We start from the raw sequence: 27,411 nt of genomic DNA, 5'->3' as shown, positions 1-27,411 counted from the left end.
AGCACAGATCATATTTATCTTGGGATTCTGGTATTTCGGGCATTGAGCACAGACCTTGCTTATGGTAAACTTCGTCCAAATGTTGCGTGAATAAAAATAAATGGATGGACGAATGAGTAAGACCCACAGGCCAACTGGAGATGCGCTTCCTTTTCTTAGGGATCTTTGAGAAAGTCTTTCTTTGCTTCCAGTGTGATTTATCCTGGCTGAGTCGCTAACCTGAGGTTCCTCCCAGCCCTGCAGATCACTTTCTCCCTTGATCCTGGAACCAAAACAGCTGGCTTCAGAACTTCAAGTGCTACAGTCTGTTCCCAAAGACTCGTGCTTCCTGGAAGAGCCTGGGCTCTGAAGCGCACTGCGAGGATCCTGGGAGGATGTCCTGAGAGATGAAGAGGAGGCAAAGAGCAGTAACAACAAGGAGCAGGCCCCTGGGGCCAAGGAGCTGGGGGCATGTTGGGGTTGGCACAAATAAAAGGGTCCCCCTCATGCGCATTGCCATTTGCTCTTTTGGTTTCTGTTCAGGTTTATGTTTTGATATCGGACTTTCCTTCTAGAACATGTCAAGTGGGCAGGCCCTTGGGAGGTGGAGTCTCTTAAAGTCTCTTCCAGCAGAGTAACACATTCCCTGTAGTCGCCCCCACCCTCCGTCTGGAATCTGGGGGTCTGCGAGTTCACAGTGTGAGGCACCTTGGGGATGAAGGAGGTGAGCGCTGTTCGTGCCATCGCAAGTGCCCAGATGAATGAAGCGAGTCAGACTCCCCGCGCTTCCACCTTCCGGGCCTTCGCTGGCTGGGATGTCAGGCGCGGGTCCCGTCAGAGAGGGCGGCTTGTCTCCCCCCGCCGCCCACCCAGCCTCTGAAGCACAGGCTGTGGGAACCTTCTGTGCAGCCGTGGGCGCCCCGAGGCTCCCTGATGGCCTGACTGGTTCGGACGGACACGGTGTCCTCTGGCCCCGTCCAGGAGTCCCGGGAATCTCGCTGCACGTGTGACTCCTGCGCTGTGCCCCCAGCACAGGCAGGGCCGGGCCCCCATCCTCCAGCCCTGGAGAACGGAGACAGCGCAACAGGAGCTCAGGCCTCAACGCGCGCTCGGCCCTGGGAACAGCTGTACCGACTCTGAAGGTGGCTTGGCGACGGCTTTTCTCCCAAAAGAAACTCGGAGCACGGCCACTGCCACCAAACAGCGCGTGTCAGGTGTGGCGCTTCTTACTCAGTCATTCATCCATCCACGATCCGTAAGTGAGAGCGGCTGAGGGTGGCCGGCTCTGGGCCTCAGTGGTGTCGGGGACGCCAAAGAGGACGGACGACACTCCCTGCTGGGGTGGCGCTTCTCTCTCGGTCACGGAGAATGACAAAGTCCCCGAGCACACAGGTAAGGGAGTGTGCGAGGGACAGGACAGCAGGGGCTGGGGCGGGCATGACTCGAGGAGGGAGCATCAGGGCGACTCTGCAAGTAGGCGACGCTCTCAGCTCGGGTCGCAGATGGGGACGGGGCGCGCCGAGGGGCCTCTGGTCCCAAGTCCCCCAGTCGGTTACCTGGAGGGCCCAGCCCGACATCCAGGCCCGTCCACCGCAAGCCGCTGTCATCTCCTCCGGCCGGGCTCCTCTTTCTCTAGCAGCTGCGGGCAGTTAGCAGGCCCCCGGGGGACCCCTCACGGAGTCGCCCGCGCCGCTGTGTTCCGCTCCACCTCCCTGCCCCATCTGCTGCCGTGCAGGGCTTCCTCTTTCTGGAAACTGCCCCCTCCGGCGTCGGAGCCTCCTCAGCATCTCTCCCGTGTCCCTGGACTCTCCTGGGAGGGCTCGGCTTGCTTGACCTGCCCCACGCCGGGTCCCCGACGGCTCGGGCTCTGGACCCTGCTCTCCTCCTAAGCCCCGGACGGTGGCCCAGCCGCTGCCCGCGGCCCTCGGCTCCCTTGTACCACGGCCCCAGATGGCGCCGCTGGCCCCCAGGCCGAGCCGAGCTGCAGAGCTAAGCTCTCCAGTCAGTGATCTCGCTCTCCATTCCTGCTTCTCAGTCCGAGAGAATGTTGACGCCGGTCACCCGGTCACCCCACGCCAGGTGAATGACCCCAGACGGTGTCCTCTCATTGGTGTCCACATCCAAGCAACCGCCGGTCCTGTGGGACCTGCCAGCACTGCGTCTGGGCCCTGCCTGAGCTCTGGATCTCCTCACCGCACCGGCCTGGTGCCGCCCTGGCCATGCCGCCCCCCACGCGCCACTCTCAGGGCCACCTCCCTAACATACAAACCGGTTATACATTCCTAACAACCACTCAAGGGCACCTCGGCGTTTGGGTCAAGGTTTCCACGTCCAGCCTGGCCTCATCTGGCTTTTGCTTCTCTCTTTGTCCTCCTATGCTTCCATTCCCTACGTGCATCCTCAGCCCCAGCCTTTGGGAACTACCTGCAACTCCTTCGGGGGACCAGGCCTGGGTTCCCGGTTGCTAAGTCCTGCTGCCCTGCTGGCACTGCACTCTCCTGGGAGCTCTCTCCGGCTTGCAGCCTGGCTCCCCCTCCTCTGTGCCCTTCCGTCTGGCCTGGCACACGGCTTCTTGCTCCTGCCCATGGTCCTCCGTGTTCCTGTCTGTCTCCCTAGCTAGCTGCGTGCCACACAAGGCGAGCTCAGCCGTGGCAGGTGGGGCACCTCGTTGGTCTCTGGGTCTTCCCTGCCCACCACCGTGGCGAGCGCACAGAAGAGACTCTCCGTGGCCGCTCGCAGGCAGACAAGGTCCGTAGGCTGCCCGACCCAAGTTTCTTTGCTTAATGAATCCTACCGTGACAATCCACCTCACTAGACCTTATGGGTCGTATTCAGCTGGGGTTAGACACGCATCAAGCCTTACCTCACGGGATGAGCACAGTTAGGGAGAAGAAAATAGAAACAGTGGCTGTGGCCTTGCTGCCCTGCCCCGTCGGCCTGGATGGCCAAGGGCATAGTCAGGCCGAGCGCAGATTGTGTTTTCCAAGAGTGTCGCAAACAGGAATCCCAGGACGTGTGCTGATTTACTCAAGAGACACCAAATGCTGACATGCTTTCTTCTTGTCAGAAATGCCATTAAGTATAAGGGACCGGGGCCAACGGGTCACCTCTCTAGCTTGTTTTCTTACGTAAACGATGAAGAGCTGGATTAGATGATCTGCAGGCACGTCTGGCTCTTACTACAGTCCAAGGACCTGACAGCAAATATCACCTGAGGCTCGTTGTTTTTGCCTTCATCGCCATGGCATCCTTCACCCCTGGCTGTAGGCACGCCTGTGTCTGTCTGTCCAACCTGCACGTGAATGGCCTCCTTTACACTCATGGTTGTGGGGTGGGCTCCCAATGGTGGTGTGGGGGCATGTGATCCCGCCCCTCAGCCACAGTTGACTGGCTTGGGGCAGGGCCGCTGACCTAGGTTGGGCCAATTTGAGACCCTTCCATGGGAGTCAAGACTTGACCTAAGATAGATGAGGTTCGGGCAAAGAACCGAAGGCTGTGGCATCGCTACCCAGCCACTCATTCAACTGCCGCTTACAGAGCACCTGCTCTACGCTGGCCGCTGTTGTGTGCATCTTGTGCAGGCCAGAGCAAATCCCAAAGAACTGCTGGGTTTCCTGATGGCTTCCCAGCTCTCAGTCCCAATCCTTGCTGCTCGCCATACTGCTGTCCCGAGGTCCCCGAGACCCTCCTTGGTCTTCACCATAAATGGTCCACAATAAATCATAACGTTGTGCACTTGGTTGGCACCTTTACTGCAAACTGAGAGTTTCGATTCTGCTCCCCTCTCACTACCAGCTTCTCAGGGCCTGCTGAGAAGCTGCTTCATCTCCCCTCATGCACCCAAGGTGAGGGAGCTCTCGTATCAATTCAGAGAAGGGCCCAGAGGCAAGAGCCTGGTCTTCTTTGAGTCTTTTGCACAAATCTTTTATTTTTCCCCAATTAAGCGTGGCCACATAGGAAATGGACAGGAATAAACCAAAACCTTCTTAAAAAATATGTATAAAAGGAGGTGAAAAGGCCTCACGCAATTTCATTAGATAAAACCCACCCTCCTCATGCCAATTCCAGCAGAGAAAACATCTTGACAAATCATGTCCTTTAGTCAAAACAAGCAGGGGGCCAAACACATGGAGTAGATATAAAATATATTATTTTCAGGAGACCGAAACCCAAACCACACATTCCAGAGATGCATTTTAAAAGTGCTGCCCATTAGACATGCTAGTTCTAAATTAAATTAACGTTGAAGTGAGAAGGGGTAAGGTATGTTTCGATTTATTTATGAGATCACTATCACGCTTTCCTGTAAGGAGATCAAGGTGCTCCGTGCAGAAAGAAGCCTCTTGGAGAAATGCTTGGTTCTTTGAAGAATGTCAGGTTCTTCCAAAGCTGTTTCTCTCCAGTTCAAGAGCCACCCACCCCCAACCCCCGAGAAGGGCACTGCCCTTGGAAGCCCACAGTTGCTTGTGGCTAAACACAAGTCTATCCTTCACGTGAGGAGTGCATGTAGCTGATGGAAACACTGTCCCGGAACCGTCTTGTGGCCTCACTCACTCTTCTCCCCAGCCTGTCTGCTCCACCTTCCAGGGCCTGGCACACTGATCCTGCCAGAGCAAAGTCCTGCAGTGTCTCATCACGCAGGAAGGCTTTGTTTTGTTTTTGTTTGGTTGGTTGGTTTTGAGATTATATTGCTTAAAAAAAAAATTATGGCAGACAGGCAGGTCTCTCATTACTGAAGGCTTTCTGGGAGGATTTGTTTTCAAACCAGGTCAGGAGCATGAGTGAATTTTCTGTCCCCTAGACTGGGGGGATAACTCTTAGAATTAGCCACACACCGCCCTGTCAGGCTGCACAGCCAGGTACGTGGTTCAGGCCGAGCGAACGCAGACTGTGTTTTCCAAGAGTGGCCACGACAAACATTTCTGCTCCTGCTGCACTTGCTCCCTTTCCAAGAGGAAGAGAGTAAGTCGTCTCTCTTCAAACCCGAGTGGGTATGTGACTGCTTCAACAGAGCACCGTGGAGGGCATGCTGCATGACCTCTGAGGCTTCCATCTGGCTCCTCCTAGGACGCTCGCCCCTGAATGCAGCCGCCGTGCTGGGAGGAAGCTCAGGCCGATGGAGGGGAACTGTGTCCCTTAGCTCACAGGCCAGGCTGGGCCACCGGCTGATGGTCAGTAAGTGCCCCATCTTGAAAGCGAATCCTTTCCTGTCGAGCTCTGCCCAGAGTGCAGAGTCATAAACAAAATCAGTGATCGACAGTACGTCAGGTCAGTGTTTTGGGATGGCTTGTTACGCTGCAAGAGATAACCAGAACAGGTGGGGATGGAAGGCTTCTCTGGACAGTCTTTATAGAGGGAATCCCATTAGCGCAATGTGGGAACGAGATGATAACAAGCAGTAGTAGGATGCAAGTGACGTTCCCACTTACTAAAGGCAAAATTCAGTGGCCTCGACTTCCCTCTCACAGAGCTTTGGTTTGGTGCAGAGAATCTCGGATACGTGTCTTGCATCCTCTTCTCTCCATGGGCCTTAAAAAAGAATAGAAGACACGCTTTCCTGGTGGCTTCCCTCCAGCTCAAAGACATCGCTCCTTGGGAACTGGCAGTTATCCCTTGAAGCCCTACTGACTGTTCCTCTTTACATTTATCCATTTATTTTGTTCAAGCCCTGAACACATGAGCCAGAGGTAATGCTCCTTTACAAGTTCTATGGTGTGGTAGGAAGAGCCAGCCACGGAAGCCCAGGTAGCTAGAGACTGAAATGACTCTCCGCTGGGGTGCTGGGGTGGGGAGGGCTCTGTGGCCAGCCCACCGAGACACTTCCCACCCCCTGCAGGCAGATGACATCCTCTGGCAATTGAGAGCAGATGCCTGGCAGCTGGGGGCTGAGGGATGGATTCTGACAGCTGCCGGGAAGACACAAATTCCCCCCTTTTCCTGAAATGCATTACTTGGAAATCTCCTTTGGAGATCTGCCTCAAGGGGCCAGGGCATTTCTTCACAAGCTCTAACTCCAGGGATATGAAGGCAGAGACACACAGCAGACCAGGATGGCTCCAAACACCATCCTGGGCAAAACCCTCCTAAGGACAGCGAAGCTTCTGATCAGGGAAAGAGCTGCAGAAAACACTCTGCAGAGTGTACAAGGGTTAACTTAAAAATGTGATGTGTCACGATTCACGGAACAGTACCAGAAAACGCAGGCTGGTGTGTTCCGACAGGGGAGGCTCCACATTGGCCGGACACCTGCAAAGTCCATCGGCCTGTTAAGGGCACTGTCCCCTCAGAAGGAAGCAATTTCATTGGTTGCTTCATCCAGTGTTTCCTGGACATATTTGGTCACTGGATCCTTTTTTGCTAGGAAACAGCAGTGTCTGTGGCACATGGCTGGACAGGAGCGGGTCGGAGGCCTCACCTTGTCTGGACTGTGCCTCTCTGCACCTGGGAGTGCAGGCCTGAGCCTTCACCGGGCCCCTGGCTGACGGTGAAGGCAGCAGCCTGAGCGGGGAAGCATGTGTGGCCTGTTGGGCTAGCCCCAGGCCTCGCTGGCCAGGGCCTGAAAGTCCACACTTGTTATTATAGTCGCACCCTAGGGCGAAGCCCAAGCCTGGGAAGGAAGGAAGAGGGTGTTCAAGTGGAGAAGGCTTTGGAGACCATGTCTAGCCTGGAAGTTTCTACACGATGTAGCCACCATGAAGGGCTCCCAGACACCTCAGGCTTCCATGCAACACAGGAGCCTCCACACGCTTTTAAGAAGCCAATCTGTAATACATTATTTACCAAAAAAAAAAAAAAAAAAGGAAGGGGAACATCCAGCAGCCACTTGACTTGCTAACCAGAGATAGCAGGAAGGAGAACCGCCCCCCCCGCCCCCCGCCCAGCCAGTTTACTGCTTTGTCTCGAGTTTGATCGTCTGCCTTCTGTCCTCTGGCTTTTCCAGGGGACCAGTTTTCCTGGCATATGCATTTACTGAACTCTGAAAGACCAGATCTTCTATGTAGATTAATTCATGATTTCAAAGACGCTTTGAAGTAGGCAAAACATTCTGTTATTTCCAAGAGTTATTACAACTGAAATCCTGGCATAGACTGGGAGGCCAGTCCATAATCTTGTTTAGATCCCTTTAAATTTAGAAACTTTATAGTGAGTTAAAAATAGATCTCATTTGTGTACTTTTCGTCCTTTCATCCCCAAGGCAAAGACTGTTCCATCATTTTGACCTACCCTTGATAGCGGCCAGGGGAAAGTCTAGCACATGTCACCTGGGAGCCCGCCGGGCTAAAACAAAAGTCATTTCCAAAGGGATCTGGGGGTGATGTTAGTCATATGACTAAGCAGAGTTATTCATTATTCTACAGAAGTTCTAGAATGAAGAGCAACAGACCATCATTAAGACCTGTGAATAGTATGTGGATGAAGCCAGAATGTGGGTCTGGAGGAGAAGAGTTTGCAGTAGTGCTATCCCAGGGGGCTTGCTTATGTCCTCATATATTGATTGAAAAAAAAAAAAAGACCATCGTGCTTAGGTCAAAGGAAGCCATATAAGGCTGGAAGGTCAGGCTGCTTAGAACCAAAGTTAAATAAAGACTGCACCTGATTTCAGAGGACCCAGAACACCGATGTTATCTTATAGGATCCTCACCAAGGTGAACGGGGTGCCAGCATTTTCATGCCCAGCAAAGAGAGCATTACAATCAGGATTACCTCTTCATGGTTACTTTACCTTCATAAACATGCTGAATCCAGTTTTAAGGAGATCAGTGAGGCCTGAAGACATGTGTTCAATATCCACCGGATCTGGCCTCTCAGGATTAAATATTTCTTCCACAACCTGCTTCAACAATGGCTTATAGGATGCCTGGAAAGACAAAATATTGTGCTGTGAGTAAAAGGGTTTGTTTGCTTTGTCTGGAGAGACGATAGCTTTATCTGCACCCAATGAGGCCAAACAAGTTTATTTTGACACTGAGCAGTGGCTATGATTCTGTGTGTATCTGTGTGTATGAAAAGCCAACTATAACAACATAACAACATTGTTTTTTTTTTTTTTTTTTTTGAGTAAATCTCACCCTAATGCCCTAATGCTATTTTTTTGTTTTTACCCCCTTCTATAAGCAAATGTCTCTTACTGGGGCTATAATCCTAGTGGGACTACTTTTTTTTCTTTTTTTTTGGTGGGACCACTTTTTAAAATCTGGGTTTAAAGTGACGATTTTATAGATGAAGAAAACTGGAAAGCAAAGTATCGTCATTTGACACAGACATGAAGATGGTCTCCAGTTTTCCTCAACATTCTTAGAATTATGCTTCCCTCTGCTAGGAACTGGAATGTTTTCGTAGGATGTATTGTCACGATCCAAGCCCAAAGCAATCCCTTCTTCCTCTATAGAGCTCAACTCCAAGTATGACTTGGCCAGAAAACAAAGCCAAGATGCCAAACAGGAATCTGACCAAGGTCAGGGCTTAGAAAAAGCAGGCCACATGGTACCATAAGAATTTCAGTAGAATTAAGCTGATGTGGATTCGGTACAGCTCCTACGGTTTGATAAATGGTGCTACATCCATGCATGTTTAGATAATATTTGGAGGCAGCTGTTCCTGACCAGTGTACTTCCTGCGCATGGTCCCCACTCCTCCTGCCTTGTTCTCCTTCCTACCAAGCTCTTCCTCCCTCCCCATCAGCTGACTCACCCCTCCTCCCAGTCCCGTTGCTGTCTCTGCTCTCTGGTCCCATGGGGCACCCGAGTTTGGAACCCGAATGCTGAAAGAAGGAGGGACGTCTCCTCTTCACACCCTCTGAGGATTATCACAGCCTCACAAAAGCCAGGTCCCAACAGAGTCCTGCCCTGATGTTTTCAACTCTTTGCCTCTTTGCACTGGCTGAACCTGTGACCTGCCTCTAGCTAGTGCTGAGGCTATTGGGTGAACTGACTTCATCTGGCTTTCCTTACAGTCATTTTTTTTTTTTTACTCTTATTTCCCCTTTATTCCAACTTGCTTATTTAGAATATTTTAGAAATAAAGCAGGATATAAACCATCAAAATAACAAACAATTATTTAGAGGGTGCCTGGCTGGCTTGGTCGGAAGAATAGGTGACTCTTGATCTTGGGGTTGTAGGTTTGGGCCCCATGTGGCACCTAGAGATTGCTTAAAAATAAAACCGTAGAAAAACACAATTAGGGGTGCGTGGGTGGCTTAGTGGGTGGCTTAGTCAGTTAAGCATCTGCCTTCGGCTCAGGTCTTGATCCTGGGGCCCTGGGATCCAGCCCTGCATCAGGCTCCCTGCTTGGGGCGGGAGTCTGCTTCTTCCTCTCCCTCTGTCCCTCCCCCTGCTTGTGCTCTCTACCTTTCTCTCAAATAAAATCTTAAAAAAAAACAAGACAAAATAACCCTCAACACCCTCCCCCCCACAATTGTTTAGCTAGAATGTGCCTTTATGAGGGATAAGATGCAGGGAGAAACAGCAACTGTTCAGCTGAGAGGTGCAGCCTTCTTGTTTATTAGACCAACCGACTACTGCATCCCCAGAGATCTCCCAGGTAAATCTTCAAAAGACAGAAATTAAAAAAAAAAAAAAAGGCAAATACAATGACTCAACCTTCCCCATGCTAAAGCTATACTAAGATAGATTTTTAAAATTTATCATATAGGCAAAAATGGAGAGGTTTGAAAGCATGCACTTTTGACGAGGCCGTGGGGGAAACAGACCCTCACATATATTGCTGGTGGGAGTGCAAATTGTTGCAATCGGCGTGGCGGGCAATGCCCGCCTATCACAATGACAAGTGCATTTGGCCTGGCAATTCCACCTTTGGGAATCTGTCCTGTAAATATGTTAACCTATGCAGATGAGACCTATAAAAGGCCCTTTAGTGTTTGTCATAGCAGAAGACTGGAAACAACTCAAGGGCCCATGGGTAGGAGCAGTTTAATAAATGGGATCCCACCACAGGAACTGGCAAAAAGCAGGGTGCGGAATAAAGTGTGGGCGGAAAAAGCAAGGTGAGGAACAGTGTGTGTGCTGGGCTGGCATTCGTGTAACATGTGTCACCGGGGATTTGGAGGTCTGTATCTGCTGGACTGTACCAAAGAGAAACTGTGATGTGTTTACAGAGACGGCCGTGAGCAGTGATCGTGGACTGGAGGGCAGGACAAGGTTCCACGGCGGGAGGAAGACTTCAATATATCGCTTTGCCAAAAACAGTTAAAACACCACTGCAAACAGCAAGAATGATCTTTTTTTTTTTTAAACAATTGTTAAAAATTAAATTTTTTACGCATGGATGAGACTGAAAATAAAGCACAGCAGAACATTAATTAGGGCTACCTCTAGGTTCTGGGACTCGGGGACATTATTTTTTTCTTTTTCCAAATGTTCTACAGTTCACAGGTGTACTTCTGGAATCCTAAAATAATCCAATAAATATTTTTGATGTTAAAGAAAACCGAGGTCGCGGAATGGCCTCTGACTTTTGCACATCATCTTCTCTGAGTAAGCGATCTTGAGAGCCCCTCTATCATTTCAGCCTTTCTGGACATTTACCCTCAATTTAAACTTTAATCCCTTTAAACTGCTCCCCAAAGAGAAGTCCTTTGGCCAATAGTCTGCGACCTTACCAGCATTGTTGTCAAATATCCATCGACTTCTTGCTTAGTAATAGAATCTAATTTTTTTTAGGGAGGCACATTACCCGCTGGCTACAAGTCTGCACTCTCCAGCTTTCCTTGCAGCTGGGTACAGCCACATAACTAGGTTCTGGACAATGAGATATAAGCAAAAGAGCTTGAAAAATCTCCTTTTTCAAAAGGGAAGAGTTTACTCTTTTCCTTTCTCTGTTCCACTGCTTAGAACATGGAAGTGGGGCCCAAGGTGCCAGCAGCCACCATATGGGAAACAGGGTCATTCCTTAGCGAGGCTGGAGCAGAGCGCTGGACGCAACCTAGGCTGGTGATGGCTGGTGGGGCTGCAGAACCGCAACACAGACAGACTATAAAGCCACCTACTTCACATGCCAGCACAAACCCTCCTAAGTGTAAGCCATTATTTTTCAGATCTTTGTTACACATGGCGACCGAACGAAATTCTAACTGATACAAAGTGCAAAGGGAAGATAAGGAAATTTGGGGTGCCTGGGTGGCTAGAGCATCTAACTCTCGATCTCAGCTCAGGTCTTGATCTCAGAGTCATGAGTTCATGCCCTGTGATGGGCTGCATGCTGGCTAGCCATGCGGCCCACTTAAAATGAATAAAAATAAATAAATAAATAAATGGCCAGGCCTTCCTTCCAGGAGCTTACACTTATTTATTTTATTAGCCTATATGCGGTTATATAGAGTAACTTGGAGCAGAACCCCAGAGAATTACACTGAGGCTGAGAGAGAATTACACTGATTAAGAGAGGACAGAGAGTAGGTCCCCCAACCTACAAAAAACACAACAAGGTCTGTTGCTGGCTATAGGATGTACTTCCTGTAAGGGAGGAGCGTGTTGATGGTAGGAGCTCAGACACAGGAAAAGTCTATAATCTGGCTAAAATACTAGACTTAGTACCTGCCCTGTGCAAGGAGCAATAGGCTGGGGGTGGTGGGACTGTCCTCCCCAGGGCGGAGCAGGCGGGCAGGGGAAAGCAGGAAGTGTGGAGGGACTGGGGATCTTGCCCCCTGCCCTGCTCCACTTTCTGCTAAGCTCTGGGCAACGGAGCACCCAGTACAAAATACCCACCAAGCTGGGGTGCCCCTTGGGGATGAACAGAGATTTGGAAGGGCCAGTCCCTTAATCCCTTCATTCTTGGGATTTTGTCATCATTGTGCCACTGGAGAAGGTTGTAAATCTTTTTTATTTTATTTTTTTGAGGTTTTCTACAATTTTATTTGTAAAACAGAGAGCTAGACCTCTAAGATAAGATCCAGCTCAAACAACTTGGAAATACCTTGAACTTTGTTTTATATTATTTATTTATTTATTTATTTATTTATTTATTTATTTATTCATTTATTTATTTTAATAACAAATTTATTTTTTATTGGTGTTCAATTTACCAACATACAGAATAACACCCAGTGCTCATCCTGTCAGGTGCCCCCCTCAGTCACCCATTCACCCCCACCACCCGCCCTCCTCCCCTTCCACACCCCTAGTTCATTTCCTAGAGTTAGGAGTCTTCATGTTCTGTCTCCCTTTCTATTTTATTTTATTTTTAAGTAGGTAGGTGACATTTATTTAGAGCGGGAAAAGAAATTACAACTTCGACACGGAAAACAACAGATCACAAACACATCACCTAATCCAGAACAGTAACATCAATGCTTTCGTTAATTAATTGCCTGACCCAGCTCCGTGATACTCATTTCTTAGACTGCTTGGCTGCACTCTGATTATCTTTTCGCTGGACAGCAATTTTGAAAAAATCATTTTCTATAGAGATGTGATAGTGTTGAAGCTATTGTGTCTCAACTCCAAACCCTGTCTCCTGTACTTAGTTCTGCGATGCGGCCGGGACTCAGCAAACCGCACATGCTCTGGTTGGCAGAGCCAACTTGTAGACTCTGCTGACAGGGGCCACTAGAGGGATATAGTGGAGGCAGGAAGCCCAATGGGGAACATGCTCTTCCCGGCTTGTTCCCACCACATCACCCCAGCACTGGCTCCTCACCACTGGACGCCGTCCCTTCTCTTGACTTTGAAGTCACAGCATCCAATAAATTATCTTTCTTGTTAAAGCCAGTCTGAGCTTTTTTCTTTTATTTTCTATTTTTACTTATAATCAAAAGTACACTAAACCCTATATTTTATTAAAGAGACGTCGACAGGTTTTCCCACTTCAATATACAGAAGAAGACCTCTAATTCTTTACTAAAACAACAAAGCACAGCAGAACGAAATAATCGTCCATTTCAAGAGCACAGCTTGGGAAAGGCTTTCTCAGGCATAAAAGTAGTACTGGCCTCACGACTTCTTAGCAAACACATTTCTTAGTTTTTCCGATTAGGGTTTTTAATGATGAGAACCCTTGGCTCCTTCCTCTCAGCCACTTCGGTTGGATCGCCTTGTGTCCTGAATCATGTCCCTGAAATCTGATTGGAATGCACTGCTTCAGCAATGGCTTCTTAGCTGGAAACCCTCCGACTGTCATGGAATTTCCCATTTAGCCAAAAGCCACCCACTTCTCAGCAAAGGATCATGCAGAAGGTGGTGATCGGGGAGGCCCATGTCCCCCCCCTAGTGCTCTGCGTAACATTTTCCTTATGTGTTAGGGAGGAATGGAGGGGGGATCAGCTTGTGGTTTACTCCAATATTAAGAGAGTTGGGCAGAGTAATTTAATTTTCCTAATCAAATGTTCTCTGTCAGTTCACCTTTGGGGGGTAGGGAGGTGAGGAATTAAAAACACAAGCAAATTTGTCCTTTCCTTTTCTTGTTGGTCATTTATTCCTCGCTTACATCACATCTGGTGTGTGTTGCCCATGGGAGGGGGGGGTCTCTGGCCCGCACCCCCATACAGGTCCCCAGGCTCCTTCTATCGGGTGGCTCCACCATCTAGGGCACTCGAATCCCACACGGAAGCCTTTGCACCTCATCCGCAGATGATGAAAGAGGGAGAGCGTGGAGGATTTACAGAGAGATTTTATGGGCTCAGCCTGAAAGCGATCTGTACCACTTCTACCCATTGTTTATTGGCCAGAGTTAGTCACAAACCTACACTTGCCCACAAGGGAGTCTGGAAATTGTGGTCTAACTGTGCCCAGGAGGACAAGGAAAATGGGAGTCTGGGGAACATATGGATTGTCTCTGCCACAGCCACACCGTAGAGTCTGCATTGAAACATTAATATGATTATTTCCTTAAGTGGCAAGTTGCATGTTATAGGCAAAGGATTATTAAACCCTTTTCCCTTCTTCTGCGTAAGAATTTGACCTTTGGTTAACTTTCCAGCTCTGTTTCCCTGGAAACCTGATAAGAGAAGAATGTCAAACTGTAGCCAGGCAAGATGGCTTATGATAAAAATGACCCCTGCTTAAGTAAATTGCATTAGACTGGGGAGAGCTTTAAATATTGGACAGAAAGCCAGAGCTTTGGGCTTTGATGACTCTTGCATAGCTGGGCACGTCCCTTGGAGGAACGCTGGAAGCTACGTCCGTGGAATTGTTCTAGAAAAACTGGCTCCTATAGGATATGAAGTTTTTAAGCCAGGAGACTCCCACCCCCAACCCTCCCCCACGAATGAGTCTAGTTCTCTCACTTCTGAGTTGTTACCTTGGGACCTAAGTCGAGGAACTCCTGGGTAACTGCATGGACTATTCCATGAGCGGTCTCGAGGACTAGAAGGAAAACGCCTGCTGCTTGCTCGTGGCTAGCTCTGTTCCTGTCCCAGGCAGACTGGTGCCAAGTGGGGGCTTTGACCACACAGCCAACTAATCCATTAGGCACAGAAGGCACAGTGCCTAGAGCCCACAAGACTCTTAGGGGTCTGTGGAAATGTATTAGTTTAAAAGCAGAAGGAAAAAAAAAATGAACTTTTAGGTCAAATATAATGTTTTGATATATAATATTGTCTCTGTACCAATGCAATTGTACAATATAATTTTTAATTTTTTTTTTAATGGAGGAAGGGGTCCATAAAGGCAAAATGAGTAGGACCATGAAAATCATAATGCGGCCCTTTACGACAGTCTCATGAGGATAGCCTGAAGGTTTGGTAGAGCCTAACGAGGTCCCTGGTTGGTATTATATGTGAAAAAGTACAAAAAGAGATTGATCTTTTACCAGAAACTCTCTTTTTCCTTTAAATGGCCAGTATCCCTTCCAGAACAAACTAGGCTTTTAAAAATAACCATATTTAATCAAACTATGAAGAACAGAATATTTGTGTCTATGTCTCTGGTTACTCTTTTTGTGGTGGATATGAGATGATGGTAGGCCTAAAAGATTCTTTTATTGGCCTGATTCTAGCTCTTGAATAGAGGTATCGAGTACAGCAGCAGTTTCTGACATTCTACGCAAGTCAGCGACAGTTTCTAGAAACTAGTCTAACTCCAACATCTTCCTGAATTTGGTGCACCTTCATGATGGTCCAAGATAACCAGTTTCCAGGAAAATCTCAATTGTTGCCACAACCACATCTCATCAGTCAGCGCTGCTGCCCTTGGCTTTGTTGGTTGGTGTTGGGCAGCCACGGACCCTCTCGGCCCGATTACTGAAAAGGCTACTCCCTTTTCTGCAAGACTGACTCTAAGTAACCAAGTCCTCAGGAAAACCAGACTTGTAGAGAGAGCATTCATTTTGTCTCAATCCATGACTGTACAGAAAAAAACATCTGCTCAAAACTGTTGATGGCTTTGACTGTTCTGTGGCTTATTTATTTTTATTTTTTGCTATACTAGCCCTGATTTTTTTCCCCCTTTCATCTTCTTAAAGGAAATGGTTTGAGCTGCAGATTGAAAAGTGGTTCACTTGCCTCTCTGTTCACCCATCTATCCATCCATCTACCCATCCTTCCTTCAAACCAGCAGATTACTTGGTAAAAATTTGAGTGTAGTCCCTTTGCCTTCAATATCAAAAACAAAACAAAACAAACAAACAAACAAAAAAACAAAACAAAAAAGCAAAAAAAAAAAAAAATCCCAAAGTCCAAAGCCTTGAACTAATTGGCAAGAGTTCACCTAGGCAGTTAGAAGTGGACTACTGGACAGAGCCAAGTGTCCTGGCCCCCACTGTAGTCCCATCTTGAGTTGGCTTCTTTCAAAAGGGGCACTAGCAGGTCTGGAGTTAGGAAAATAGAATCAGGAGGAGGAAAAAGAAAAGAGCTTGGAAGGAACAGCCAGGGCTGGGGATTGTTGATGAAGAGCCTGGGCCTACAGGACCCTTCGGAGAGCCACATTTCACCAGGCACCAGATGAGTCGGGCCTCCCTGGGCACTGCTGGTTCTAACTGCTCTTGCTCAGCCTGTCAGAGGCCCAAGACAGTACGCATCTGTGGCCAGTCTTCTCCAGCACAGCACGGCACAGCGCTTTGAGACTTCTGCCAAAGCAAGTCATGCAAGAGTCGGACAGCATTTTGTCTGAAAGGGCACATAAGCTCTTCGCCCTGAGACGTCGGCCTAATATCCTCCTGATGCTGTGGCTCGGGGAAAGCTGCACATCAAACACTGCGGCGTTCAGGGAGGAGGTGAAGCCTCCCATTATACTGGAACATTCGCAGTAAGAAACAAAAGCATAAGAAGACTTGCTGCACAGGCCAACCCGGGGCTTAGGTTTCCACTCACTAGAGTCTAGGAAAAACACAACCTTTCCAAACCATCGGGCGTCAGCTGTAAACCTTTACCATACCCAGCAGCTAACAGTACAGTCAGCTTGAGAATGATTCCCCTTCGATGTGGCCCATCTCCCAGCAAAGGAGAAGGTGAAATGCTACAAGAGAGGACGAAAAAGAGGCCTATTTTGTCGTCACTGTGACTGTTACAGCTAATGCTTACCCAGTGCTGTCTTCGCCGGCTCCTGTCCTAAGAGTTTCACATTTACTCAATCATTTGAGCATCTTTATGAGGGTGCTACTACTATTATTAGCTCCTTCGTTCAGTCGAGGAACTAGGCACAGAGGGGTGAAGTAACCTGCTTCAGGGCACGGAGTTGGTGGGCCTATGGACCTATGAACTCAATGCTGCTCTGCTGGGTTGTTAACCTCCATGCTAACCTCTGTCTCACTAAGAATTAAGAGCATAAGAAATGCCATTGTGGATAAGACTCCTAGTCCAGAATCCTTCAATCCATCCATCCACCCATCCATCCATCCATCCATCCACCAACCTACCCACCCACTAGGTGGCAAGCACCGAGCTAGGCCCTACAGATACACCATGGTGACAAACATGGGTGCTGCGTCCAGCTTTGGTGGAATGTTCTGCAAGTCGAAAGCTTCAGTGGCAGCCTCATGATCCCCATCATGCCCACTCTCCTGGCTGCAGCCAGCAGTGGGACCAGTTCCCTTGAAGAGCCAGGTCTGTAGTGCCCTTCTGAGGTCATTTCCAGACATGCAGTCTAGATCCCACTCCTCCAGCTCTTCCAGAGATTTTATATGTAGTTAATTTCTTGCATGAAATCATGTTCTCCTTGAAATGCTGAGAGTGGTCTGCTCTCTGGCCTGTGGCTGTGGCTGACATATTTTCCTAAATTTTAGGGCAAAGGGACGGAGGTAGAAGAAGAGGTGCCTCAGGTGCTAGCAGGGGTAACGGGAGTGGCTGTGAGAGAGGAGAGGGGTGCTAGAAGGGGGAGTGGGGCAGGTAGGGGCCCTGGGAATTCACGGCACTGGTCAGAGCTGGAATAGGAATCTGCAGCTAGACCAGGGCTAGTGCTTTCCTCGGTATCCCAGGGAGCCCAGAACATCTCAACTAGACATTGTAGAAATAGCACGGAGCTAGATAGAAAGCACACTTTTTAAATTTTTATTTTATTTTTCCTGGAGGCTTAGGGCTGAGGACCAAGGTGGGAGAATACCTAGAGAGTTGCCCAGTCAAGGCCCATCCTCAAAACTAGACACAGCTGGACTCTGACTCTAATGTCAACATTTATTTCTTTCTCATTATACATACTTTGCATCCCCCCAAATCCTCTAATATATGATGAAAATATATGTACTGCATTCAAGATGCCCCAACAAGTATTCCTTAAGCATTCACTATATGGGAAATACCACTCTAGACCCTGAGGACACGGCAGTGAACAGACCAGATCAAAATTCCTGTCCTGGGATCCCTGGGTGGCGCAGCAGTTTGGCGCCTGCCTTTGGCCCAGGGCGCGATCCTGGAGACCCGGGATCAAATCCCATGTCGGGCTCCCGGTGCATGGAGCCTGCTTCTCCCTCTGCCTGTGTCTCTGCCTCTCTCTCTCTCTCTCTCTCTCTGTGTGACTATCATAAATTAAAAAAAAAAAAAAAAAAAAAGTCAAAATTCCTGTCCTCGCTGGGCTTACGTCTATGGTTGAAAAACTTTAAATTCAAAAATTATCAAAAAACCCAGACAGGTAAAAATCACCCATGATATCATCAAAAACTCGTTCTCTATCCACATAAATACAAAGCAGGAGGTCAGAGTTCCTCCTCATCCTTCCAACCCTTCCCATCCCCCACAGGGTAACCATTATACAGTTTTCCTTAATTTTTAAAGACTTACTAAATGTACATAACCATATAGTTTTTATTTTATTTTTTAAATGAAGATAGAAAAATACTTGAATGATCTACATGGTTGTTTTTTTTTTTTTTTCTTCATTGAACAGATCATAAACCTCTGTTTTGGTTTGAGTTCTCCAAGAAGTGGAGCCTCAGCCAAGGATTCACATACAGTCCTGCTAAGCACATTTGGGGTCATCTCATTCATTTTAATGGTCTCACAGCATTTCACAGCATGTGTTTGTATCATCATTTACTAAATCCCCTTAAGATACACACATACTCCCCAGCTCGCCCCTATCTCCCACTCACTGACATTTAGGATTTTCAGTGAATGGGTTGATGGCATTGACTCACTGTAAGGGAGTAACCGCAGAACAGGGTTCCCAAGGCCATAACCACAGAACAGGGTTCTGGGGTCCAGAAAATGACAGTGTTGGCAGCAGGGAGATAAAGTCTAGGAAATTTATCATCGTCCTTATCATGCCTGAGATTTATAGCTAATGCATGTTTATGTGAATCTGGCTAAACTAGTCACAATGGTCACAAAACTGAAAAAAGCTTATTACCTTAGTGGTTTATTTGCACTTTATCAAGTATAGCAGCCACTTCCTTCTTGACATTCCTTGGTCTAAATCTCATCATAAACCACCAGTTCTGTGTCTCCTAGACCTAGTCCATGCCGCTGTACTTAAGACTGGAGACTTTTTCAGTGACCAAACTACATATGATGAATGATCTGAGTGATTTTGTCTGTATTTTGTGGTGATGGTGTTCTCAGGTCATTGAGCAAAGGATGGGAATTTATGTTACTAAGTTGAGAGCCAGTTTCCAAGGTCTTTCATATGTTGGTGGGTGATTTCAGATGCCCATCTGGACCATCAACCAGTATTTCTAGAGCCTCCATGAAATCCATGATATGGCGGGGAGGAGGTTTTGTATTGGGAGCCCAAACCCTGCATCTGGCCCTGGCCACCTGCGTGTTTGTGGCATGTCACCTGGCCTTCCTGGATCTCGGGGTAATAATGCTTCCCTGGCTTACTTCTTGTGAGGATCAAAGCACAAGCCGAATGTGGGAGCACTCTTCAAGTATCGGCTACTGTAAGACTGTATGGGAGGAAGAGTCTGGATTTTGCTAGCTGTAGCAGATAGCCTTAGCTCCTGTCTACATGCCCAGCTTAAAGCACCAGCATCCTTCCTGAAGCTGAGCCCCTCACTATGGCAGAGTCCCCACTAACAGCACACTCAGCTTCCCAAACAGTTGTAGCAAATAGAGTGGATTTTACTTAGATTTCATGGGGAGACGAAGGGGAAGATGCTTGCACACACTCCACTAATGAGCTTTCCCATCAGAAACATCTGTTTTTCCTTCAGCGCTCATCTTTGGCCACCAGGAACCTCAGTTCTGTCTCCATCCTTGTCCAATAGGCACGGTCCGGCTTCAATGACTCCAGCTCTTCTTCATTCCTTAAGCTTCCCTTTGGGTCTTTGTGGCCCCTCCCCCATCACTGAGCTTTTAACCTTGGATTCTCATACTATCTTCCCAATCACTGTTCAAAACACTCTTCTAAAGTTCCCCCACTGCCCTTAGCAAGTATGAGGGTGTGGGGGTGGGGGCGGATGTCAAATAAGAAAGGTTTTGCTGTCACATACTTCTTTTTTTCTTGCCACAGTATTATCAGGTAATTTTGTTCAAGTTGTTCAGAATGTTTTGGGACTGCTTAGATCTAGAAGCCTGGGAATCACAGGCCAGATCCTCACCAGCACCCACAGTAACTAGGGCCCAAAAGGACTTGCCTAAGATTGTAGAATAAGTATGTGACAGCTACAGAGCAGTGGCTGGCCCCCAGTCCAGTGCTCATCTCCCTGCATCAAGCCTGTGGTGCAAATGAATCAAGAGGCTTTCAGACTCAGGCGAACCCAGATCTCTCAACTGGAAGGAGGCTTGGAGTTCATCTAGAACAAATCCCTCATTGTAGAGAGGCCATAATGGAAACCTTTTTTTTTTTCAGTCTCTGAATCCTAAAACTACAACACAGATTAGATGGTTACTTTAAAACATATGTACTTGCCTGGTGGGTATGGTTTCCAGGAACATACACAGACTTAAACTGTTTCATGAGATTCCGAGCTCCAGCGATATCCCGAAGCGAGGCAAAGAGCTCATCCACAGCAATTTTGGATTTGTGAAATGTCAGCTTAATTGAAGAGTCACAGCCTGAAACAATCCAGAGATATTTTCTTGGGTGAACAAATCTTTAAAATAAGTTTTAATCATGACAGCTGGAGCTCCATGTAACACAGTTGGATTTTTTTTTTTAACCCTATTTTACCCTGGCTGTTCCCCAGCGGGGCCATCTTAATCATCTATGAGCAAGGAAACGTACTACAGGTAAATGCCTTTGACAGAAGTAGAACTCAGAATTGCCTGGGATGGCAGCCACTGGCTTCAGGCCCCACACTGTAGAAGCGTCACAGAAAGAAAGCTCGCTAGGGTCTGACTATCCTCAGAACAGAGATGTGGGAAAATAGGGAGAGACACAAAGGAAAGTCCCAGACAGTGCTGTGATGAACCTCTCTTGCTTGAATCCCACCAGCGGTTTCCATAAAATAGAAGAGCAAGACTGGGAGGTTATAGAGCTGTTCCAGGAACAGATCTTGCTGGGATGGGCATCTGCCTAATGTGCCAACAAAGCATATGGTGTATTTCAAAAGGCAGCCCTTCAGAGCTGATAACACACAAAGAGGGCCTAATAAGAAGACTATTCTCGGCAACAATTCTATTTTTCTTTGACACTTATAATAGCCAGATTTATTCTCTATCTTGTTAGAAGCCCATTCAGGAGAGAAATGATCATGGAGAAGTCAGAAGTTTAAAAAATCAAGATCCAAGATGAGTTGTTTTTTTTTTTGGCTCTCTCTAATACTCTGATACATTAACTCATTAATGCTCACGGCACCCTTAGGAGATAGGAGCTATTATTTCCCCCACTTTAAGGACGCAGGAACCAAGGTTCAGAGTGGTTAAGTAACACCCTGTGAGCAGGTGCTGTCAATGCTCTGCCCACATCCCCTCGTCACCCTGGATGCACCACCCATAGGTCTGGGGAACAGTTCTTGCGTACTCTGACTCTGCAGGTCTCTCTGTTTGTCTCTGTGTTTCTGTCTCTGTCTCTATCTCTCTTCTTGTCCGTGGGCTTCCTCTGGTTGTGGAAGCATGCTTTGCCTTTGTGTGGGCAGGCTGGAAGTCCTAGGAGGTCGGCATTCGTAGGAACAACCCAGCTTCTCATTCCCTGGGGGGACAATTCTGAATTGCCATCTCCAAAGCCTTTGCTCAGTCCCAGAAGGATGGAGACCTACTTGTCCCCAGTGGTATCTCACTAATTAATTAATGCACCTTTATTGGTTTTCCTTCCTTCCCCGGCTCACTTTCCTACTTCTTGACCATGCTTCCTCTAATAGCTTTCCAAATACAGTACCTGCACCCAGAATCCCTGTCACAGGACACCAGAACTTCCAGAGGCATTCATCTACATATTTATTTAGATTTTATTTATTTATCCATGAGAGTCACACAGAGAGAGGCAGAGACACAGGCAGAGGGAGAAGCAGGCTCCCTGCGGGGAGCCCAATGTGGGGCTCGATTTGGGACCCTGGGATCACGACCTGAGCCAAAGACAGATGCTCAACCCCTGAGCCACCCATGTTGCCCCTTCCAGAGGCACTTAAACACAAACGGCCTGGATCCAGAGCCTGTTTTCTTTTTTGGGAACAGCTTTATCGAGGTGTCATTCATGTACCATACAAATGAAAGCGTATAATCCAGTAGCTCTTAGTGTATTCACATAGTTGTACGACCACCATCAGCACAATACAAGAGAGGAAAGCCCATTCTTGGAACCGTCACGCCCATTTACCACCCTGTTCCCAGGCCCTGACACCACTGATCTGTGTTCTGTGTCTATGGATTTACCATTTTTGGACATTTCATATAAATGGACCCACAGAATATGTGATCTTTTGGGACTGGCTTCTTTTACTTAGTACACTGGTTTCAAGGTGCATCCAGGTTGCCGTATACATCACTACTTCATTTCTTTTTATTGCTGACTAACATTCGCCATATGGCTACACCACATTTTATACAGGCGTTCATCAGTTGATGGGCATTTGGGATATTTTCACGTTTTGGCTATCATGAATAACGCTGCTGGTTCTCTATCTATATAAGGTTTTGTGTAGACCTACATTTTTCATTTCTCTTGACTGTATATCTGGGAGTAGTACTGTTGCCAGAGAGTTGGTAACTCTGTGTTTGACCCTTTGAGGAATCGCCAGGTTGTTTTCCGAAGTGACCGTACCGTTTGACACTCCTACCAGCAGTGGAAGAGGGTTGCAATTTTTTTCTGCATCCTCAACAACGCTTGTCATTATCTTCTTGATTGATCCTAATGGGTGTGAAATGTGGAGACGCTTGTTGATTCTGATAGGGAGAAGTTGTTTTTAGGGAATAGAGGTAGATCCAAACAAGCTTAATGTACGATGGAATGTACCTAAAGTATACGGGATCACCTACAGGAACCCGGCCACAGCGGACACAGCCAGGTGGCATGTGAGTCCCTGGCACACTGTATATAATGACTCTCGAAGGGAGGGCAAATTCTGAACCGTCTTTACCAACAACACTTTTGACATGGAATGTGCAGATCTTTTCCCCACACCTGCCGATTCTCTGATTCTCCAGGCACCCACTGAGGTCCAAAGATTCAGTTCAAATCTGACACTAAATAAAGTGTTAGTGCAGACCTTGCAGTTGAGGGACTCGGGTCCTCAAGGCTATTCCCACTCCACATGTCAGGTGCAAGTGCCAGATGGCCACGGCCACTCCTGACAGACCGGTTACCAATGGAGGGTTCCTGTGACCCCTTCCTCAGGTTCAGCAATTTGCTAGGACAGCTCACGGAACTCAGGAAAGTGCTTTATGTACTATTACCGGTTCATTACAAGGGATAAGACTCAGGAACAGTCAAAGGGAGGAAATGCATAGTGCAACATAAGGTGGAAGGAGCACAGAGCTTCCCTGCCCCCTTGAGGTGCTCTACCTTTCCAGCACCTTCATGTGTTCACTAACCCAGAAGCTCTTCCAAGCCTGTCGGTTAAGGGTTTGTATGGAGGTTTCATTACATGGCATCATTGATTAAATCACTGGCCATAGGTGCTTCACCCAACTTCCAGCTCCTCTCCCTTTGCTGGAGGTTGGGGGGTAGGGCTGAAAACTCCAACTCTCTAAACATGCCCTTGTCTTTCTGGCAATCAGCCCTCCATCCTGAGGCTGTCAGGGGGCCCCAACCACCAGTCATCCCATCAGCATACAAGACACTCTTATCACTCTGGAGATTCCAAGGGTTCTAATAGCTGTGTGCCAGGACTTGGGGACCAAGACCAGTATGTCTATTTCTTATTGTTCCTAAAAATGTTCTGACCAGTCTTTAATTCTTGGTTTCCAGAAAATGTCCGACTCATGTCATTAAAAAAAATAAGTTAGGAGCACCTGGGTGGCTTAGTCAGTTAAGTGGCTGCCTTCTGCTCAGATTACGATCTCAGGGTCCTGGGATCGGGCCCCAAGTCAGGCTCCCTCCTCAGCGGGGAGTCTGCTTCTCTCTCTTTCCCTTCCTCGCTTGTGCTCTCTCTCTCTCAAATAAACAAACAAACAAACAAACAAATAAATAAATAAATAAAATTTTTTAGAAAAAAAATCAGTGTGGTCAAGCATAGTGAGAGAAAGCCTCCATGTTCAGTGAACTGTGGTGAGGGGAGGAGAGGGATAGAGCAAAGTCAGGAGTTTGTGTGAATTCCCCAGAATTCTATGTCAAGCTTTATGGAAATGAGAAAGTGTGTTGTTTTCTGAGGAGCACGTCCATAACTTCCTCCCGATTGTTACAGAGGCTCATGACCAAGAAGAGTTAAGATCCACAGGTACCTGGTAGGTATGGATATCGCACCATGCTTACCCTCGGCATGGCAGCCCTAGCTGAGATAGATGTACCAGCGTGTGCTTTAGTCAATAACCAACCAGAAGAAACCCTGGAAGGTTATGGCTTCTCACTCATTCATGTAGCCTCTTTCCTTAAACTCTTAGTTGAGCCATTCAAAACTTGGGAAATCCTATCAATTATATCTAAGTGGTGGACATTCTGTACTAGTCTTTGAGGTAAAAAAAAAAAAAAAAAGGTATAAAACCAAGAAGAAGGCATCACTAGTTCCAATACCATGCACAATGTTTCAATTCCTCTAAAACACAATTCAGCTAATAGGCTTAATCTTTTTTTTTTTTTTTTTTTTGAGAGAGAAATAGAGTGGGTGCACAAGCAATGGAGGAGGGGCTGGGGCAGATGGAGGGCGAGATAATCTTTTTTTTTTTTTTCTCTTAAAGATTTACTTAGCTATTTGAGAGAAAGAGAGAGAGAGAGAGAGAGAGAGAGAGAGAGCGAGCATGAGGGACAAAGGGAGAGGAAGACAGACAACCTCAAGCAGACTCCCTGCTGAGTGTGGAGCCAGAGGGGGGGCTCCATCTCAAGACCTAAGATCATGACTTGAGCTGAAATGGAGAGGCAGCTGTTTAACTGACTGAGCCACCCAGGTACCCCCGGGCTAACTTTTTAAATTTAAAGTAAATTATTTTCTATCAAACGGAAAGATTCACCTGATTCTTCATATGGTCTGTTTCAAGTTTTTTGGAAAGTGAGTAATATGAGGTTCATCCATGAACCGAGTGGAATAGAATCATCTACCGGATTATAGATTACTGAAAATTATAGATAAATTCATGGAAATTGTGGATTACGCATTAAAGTTAATGTATAATTGCAAAGAGTCAGCTCAACTGTGGAGCAGATTGACAGAAACACGGTTTACAGATCACTGGTAAATTAAGCTCAAAGGAACCCAACTGAAGAATAAGGCTATCACGCCATCAGGAAGGAAAACACAAAGTCCTAAATTCACAAATAAAATAAAACTTTCCTGAAAAATAGTCAGTTATTTTCATTGTTCATCCAAACTGCACATGAGCAACTTCTGTCCAAAGCATTAACTCTTTCGAATTATGTTCCGCAACGTACGTGTTTCTGGGACTCCAGGCCAGTCTCAGAGCATTATCCGTACTTATATCAATCTTCACCAAAAGCGGGATTTACACTCACTTCCCCAAAACCTATAATGAGATTCTAACACACACACATACACACACACACACACACACACACACACTTTAGAAACGCGGATCAGAGAAGATAAATGACTTTAGGCCGGATCACACGGCCATCCCTGGCAAAGTCAGCGTTCACCATGTCCCGCTGACCACAACCCGAGCTCCTCCGTGTCCACCGCCTCCCCCCACCCAGAATCTCCTCTGTGAACGTGGCTCGTCCCAGATTCACGCTGCCATCAGTAGCTAACGGTGACGTGGGCACAAAAGCTGCGACACAGGGTGACTTTTTTCCGTGACATTAGTCGTAGCTACAATCACTGGAGGCTCCCTGCGTCCTCACCTGTGCCTGGTGCTTCGCTAAGAAGTGTGCACCTGTCAGCTTACTGAACCTCCAGAGAGACACAACGAGGTAGGCACTAAGGGCGCTCCCACTTTGCGGATGGGGAAACCGAGCCACAGAGCAGGTAAGCGACACGGTGGTCACTCCACTGACGAGCAGCAAAGCTAAGAGTCAAACCCTTGCAGTCTGACTCCAGGGACGGTCCCGGTCGCCACTCCGCTCTGCTGTCGTTCCCATGCGCTGCGACCACAGACAGAAAAGATCAATGACACTCTTCATTCAGCCTTGATACCGAAGAAACGCTTTTAAAACGGAGCGAGGAGCAAATGCCTTTCTTCCCGGGAAGACCTGTGCCCGTCCCTCGGGGTGGCTGCTGACGTGGTGCTTGGCAGTCATGCCCCAGGCCCGACTTCTGCAGGCGCACGAGGTGTGAGGTCCCCCAGGCAGGCCGTATCCCCTCCTCTGGATCTTCGCTCCGCAAGGCGCTGTATTCAGTTACTTCTAATAACCCCGACAGCCCTTCCATTAAGCCCGCTTGGGAGATAACAGTGTTTTGTAAGGGAACTCTTAAGTGTACAGTTCCAGTCAATTCTCATTTAATCCACTTAGTTAAATAGATAATAAACCAGAAGCTGATCCTAGCCTTTAGCCAAGCACGGTGTGTGTAGTTCAGTTGCCTACGTCTTGATAAGGGAGGCCCCCGGTCCCCCAGGGCACCCCTGTGTTCTTCTAAAAGAGGGGATGACTCATTCCCCTGCAATTTCTTTCTCTGGAGGGCTTGGGGCTCTCCTGGGCAGGGGTCCGGTTACTCCTCGGAGCAATAAAATAGGGCTCCTGGGCCCATGGCTCCCCTCCCTCTCCGGCTGGTCCCCTCTCCCCCGTCTCCACTTACTGAGGTTCCTTAACTGCAGCAGAAAAAGAGAGAAAGAGAGAGAGCGAAGTGGTTTCCATGGCTCTGTTCGCTGCAGGGACCCACGTTTCCCGCGACAACAAAGCAAAAATGAAGTGAGGCTGCATAGCTGACGTCCCCCTGGGATGGCTGAAATGAAGCTGTGCCCCTCGCTCCAGTCGGCCTGGTTCTCTCCTGTTTGCTCTCTCGGGGAGCAGGCTTGAAGCCTTCTGGTGCTCGGGGAACCTTTTCAAATAAGCCCCCTTTCCATACGTTGGGTACTAAGGAAAATACAGCGTCTCCTTGACCAGGAGGCTGCTGTGTGCAAGGTCTTTGTCTGGCCTGGAGCTGAAGCAGCCCTCATCCGAGGCCTTCCAAAACTCACACGTGAGCGCACATGCACACACACGCACATACGTGCCCATGCATGCCTGCGCACACACGCAAGCAGAGGCACGTCACTTCGTCACTTGTGTGGCTGGGTACATGGGGGCGGGGGAGGCATGGCTATGATGGGATTTGAAATGTTTCCCCCTTTAGCAGGATGACTGTCCTCCCAGGCCAAAAGGTCCCTTGCATCTGATCGGGAAAGAGCTAGGGTCAAAAAATACGTGAACCTCGTCGAAAGGCCCTTTTCTCATCTGGACCCAAGTTATCGAAGACTAGCTTGATCGTTACCCTCCCGCGGGCCCCGAGTTGGTGAACATCAGGCCGCTTCAGGGGGCCCAGCTCCGTGGGCTCCTGGGGCAGTGAGAGAAAAGGTCAGCTGCGAGTGTGACTGGCCAGAAAGGACAGAGCCCTGGGAGGTCATGACCTCCCCCATCCATCCA

At 48.0% G+C, this 27,411-nt stretch overlaps 1 protein-coding gene across 3 annotated transcripts in view; it reads right to left on the bottom strand.

Moving 5' to 3' along the window:
• SCFD2 (sec1 family domain containing 2) overlaps positions 1 to 27,411 on the bottom strand; it is a 434,949-nt gene that overhangs the window by 14,267 nt on the left and 393,271 nt on the right. For all 3 annotated transcript variants that reach the window (XM_072748999.1, XM_026016506.2, XM_026016505.2), the window contains exons 6-7: positions 20,215 to 20,360; positions 7,703 to 7,837 (exon numbers count right to left, since the gene is read on the bottom strand). In XM_072748999.1, the coding sequence (XP_072605100.1) occupies positions 7,703 to 7,837; positions 20,215 to 20,360 (281 nt within the window). The remainder of the gene's footprint in view (positions 1 to 7,702; positions 7,838 to 20,214; positions 20,361 to 27,411) is intronic.

Source organism: Vulpes vulpes, chromosome 2 (genome assembly GCF_048418805.1).
Source record: "Vulpes vulpes isolate BD-2025 chromosome 2, VulVul3, whole genome shotgun sequence".
Classification (NCBI taxonomy): Eukaryota; Metazoa; Chordata; class Mammalia; order Carnivora; family Canidae; genus Vulpes; species Vulpes vulpes.
Note: the sequence above shows the minus strand (reverse complement) of the source record. Positions and strands in the feature narration are given on the sequence as shown.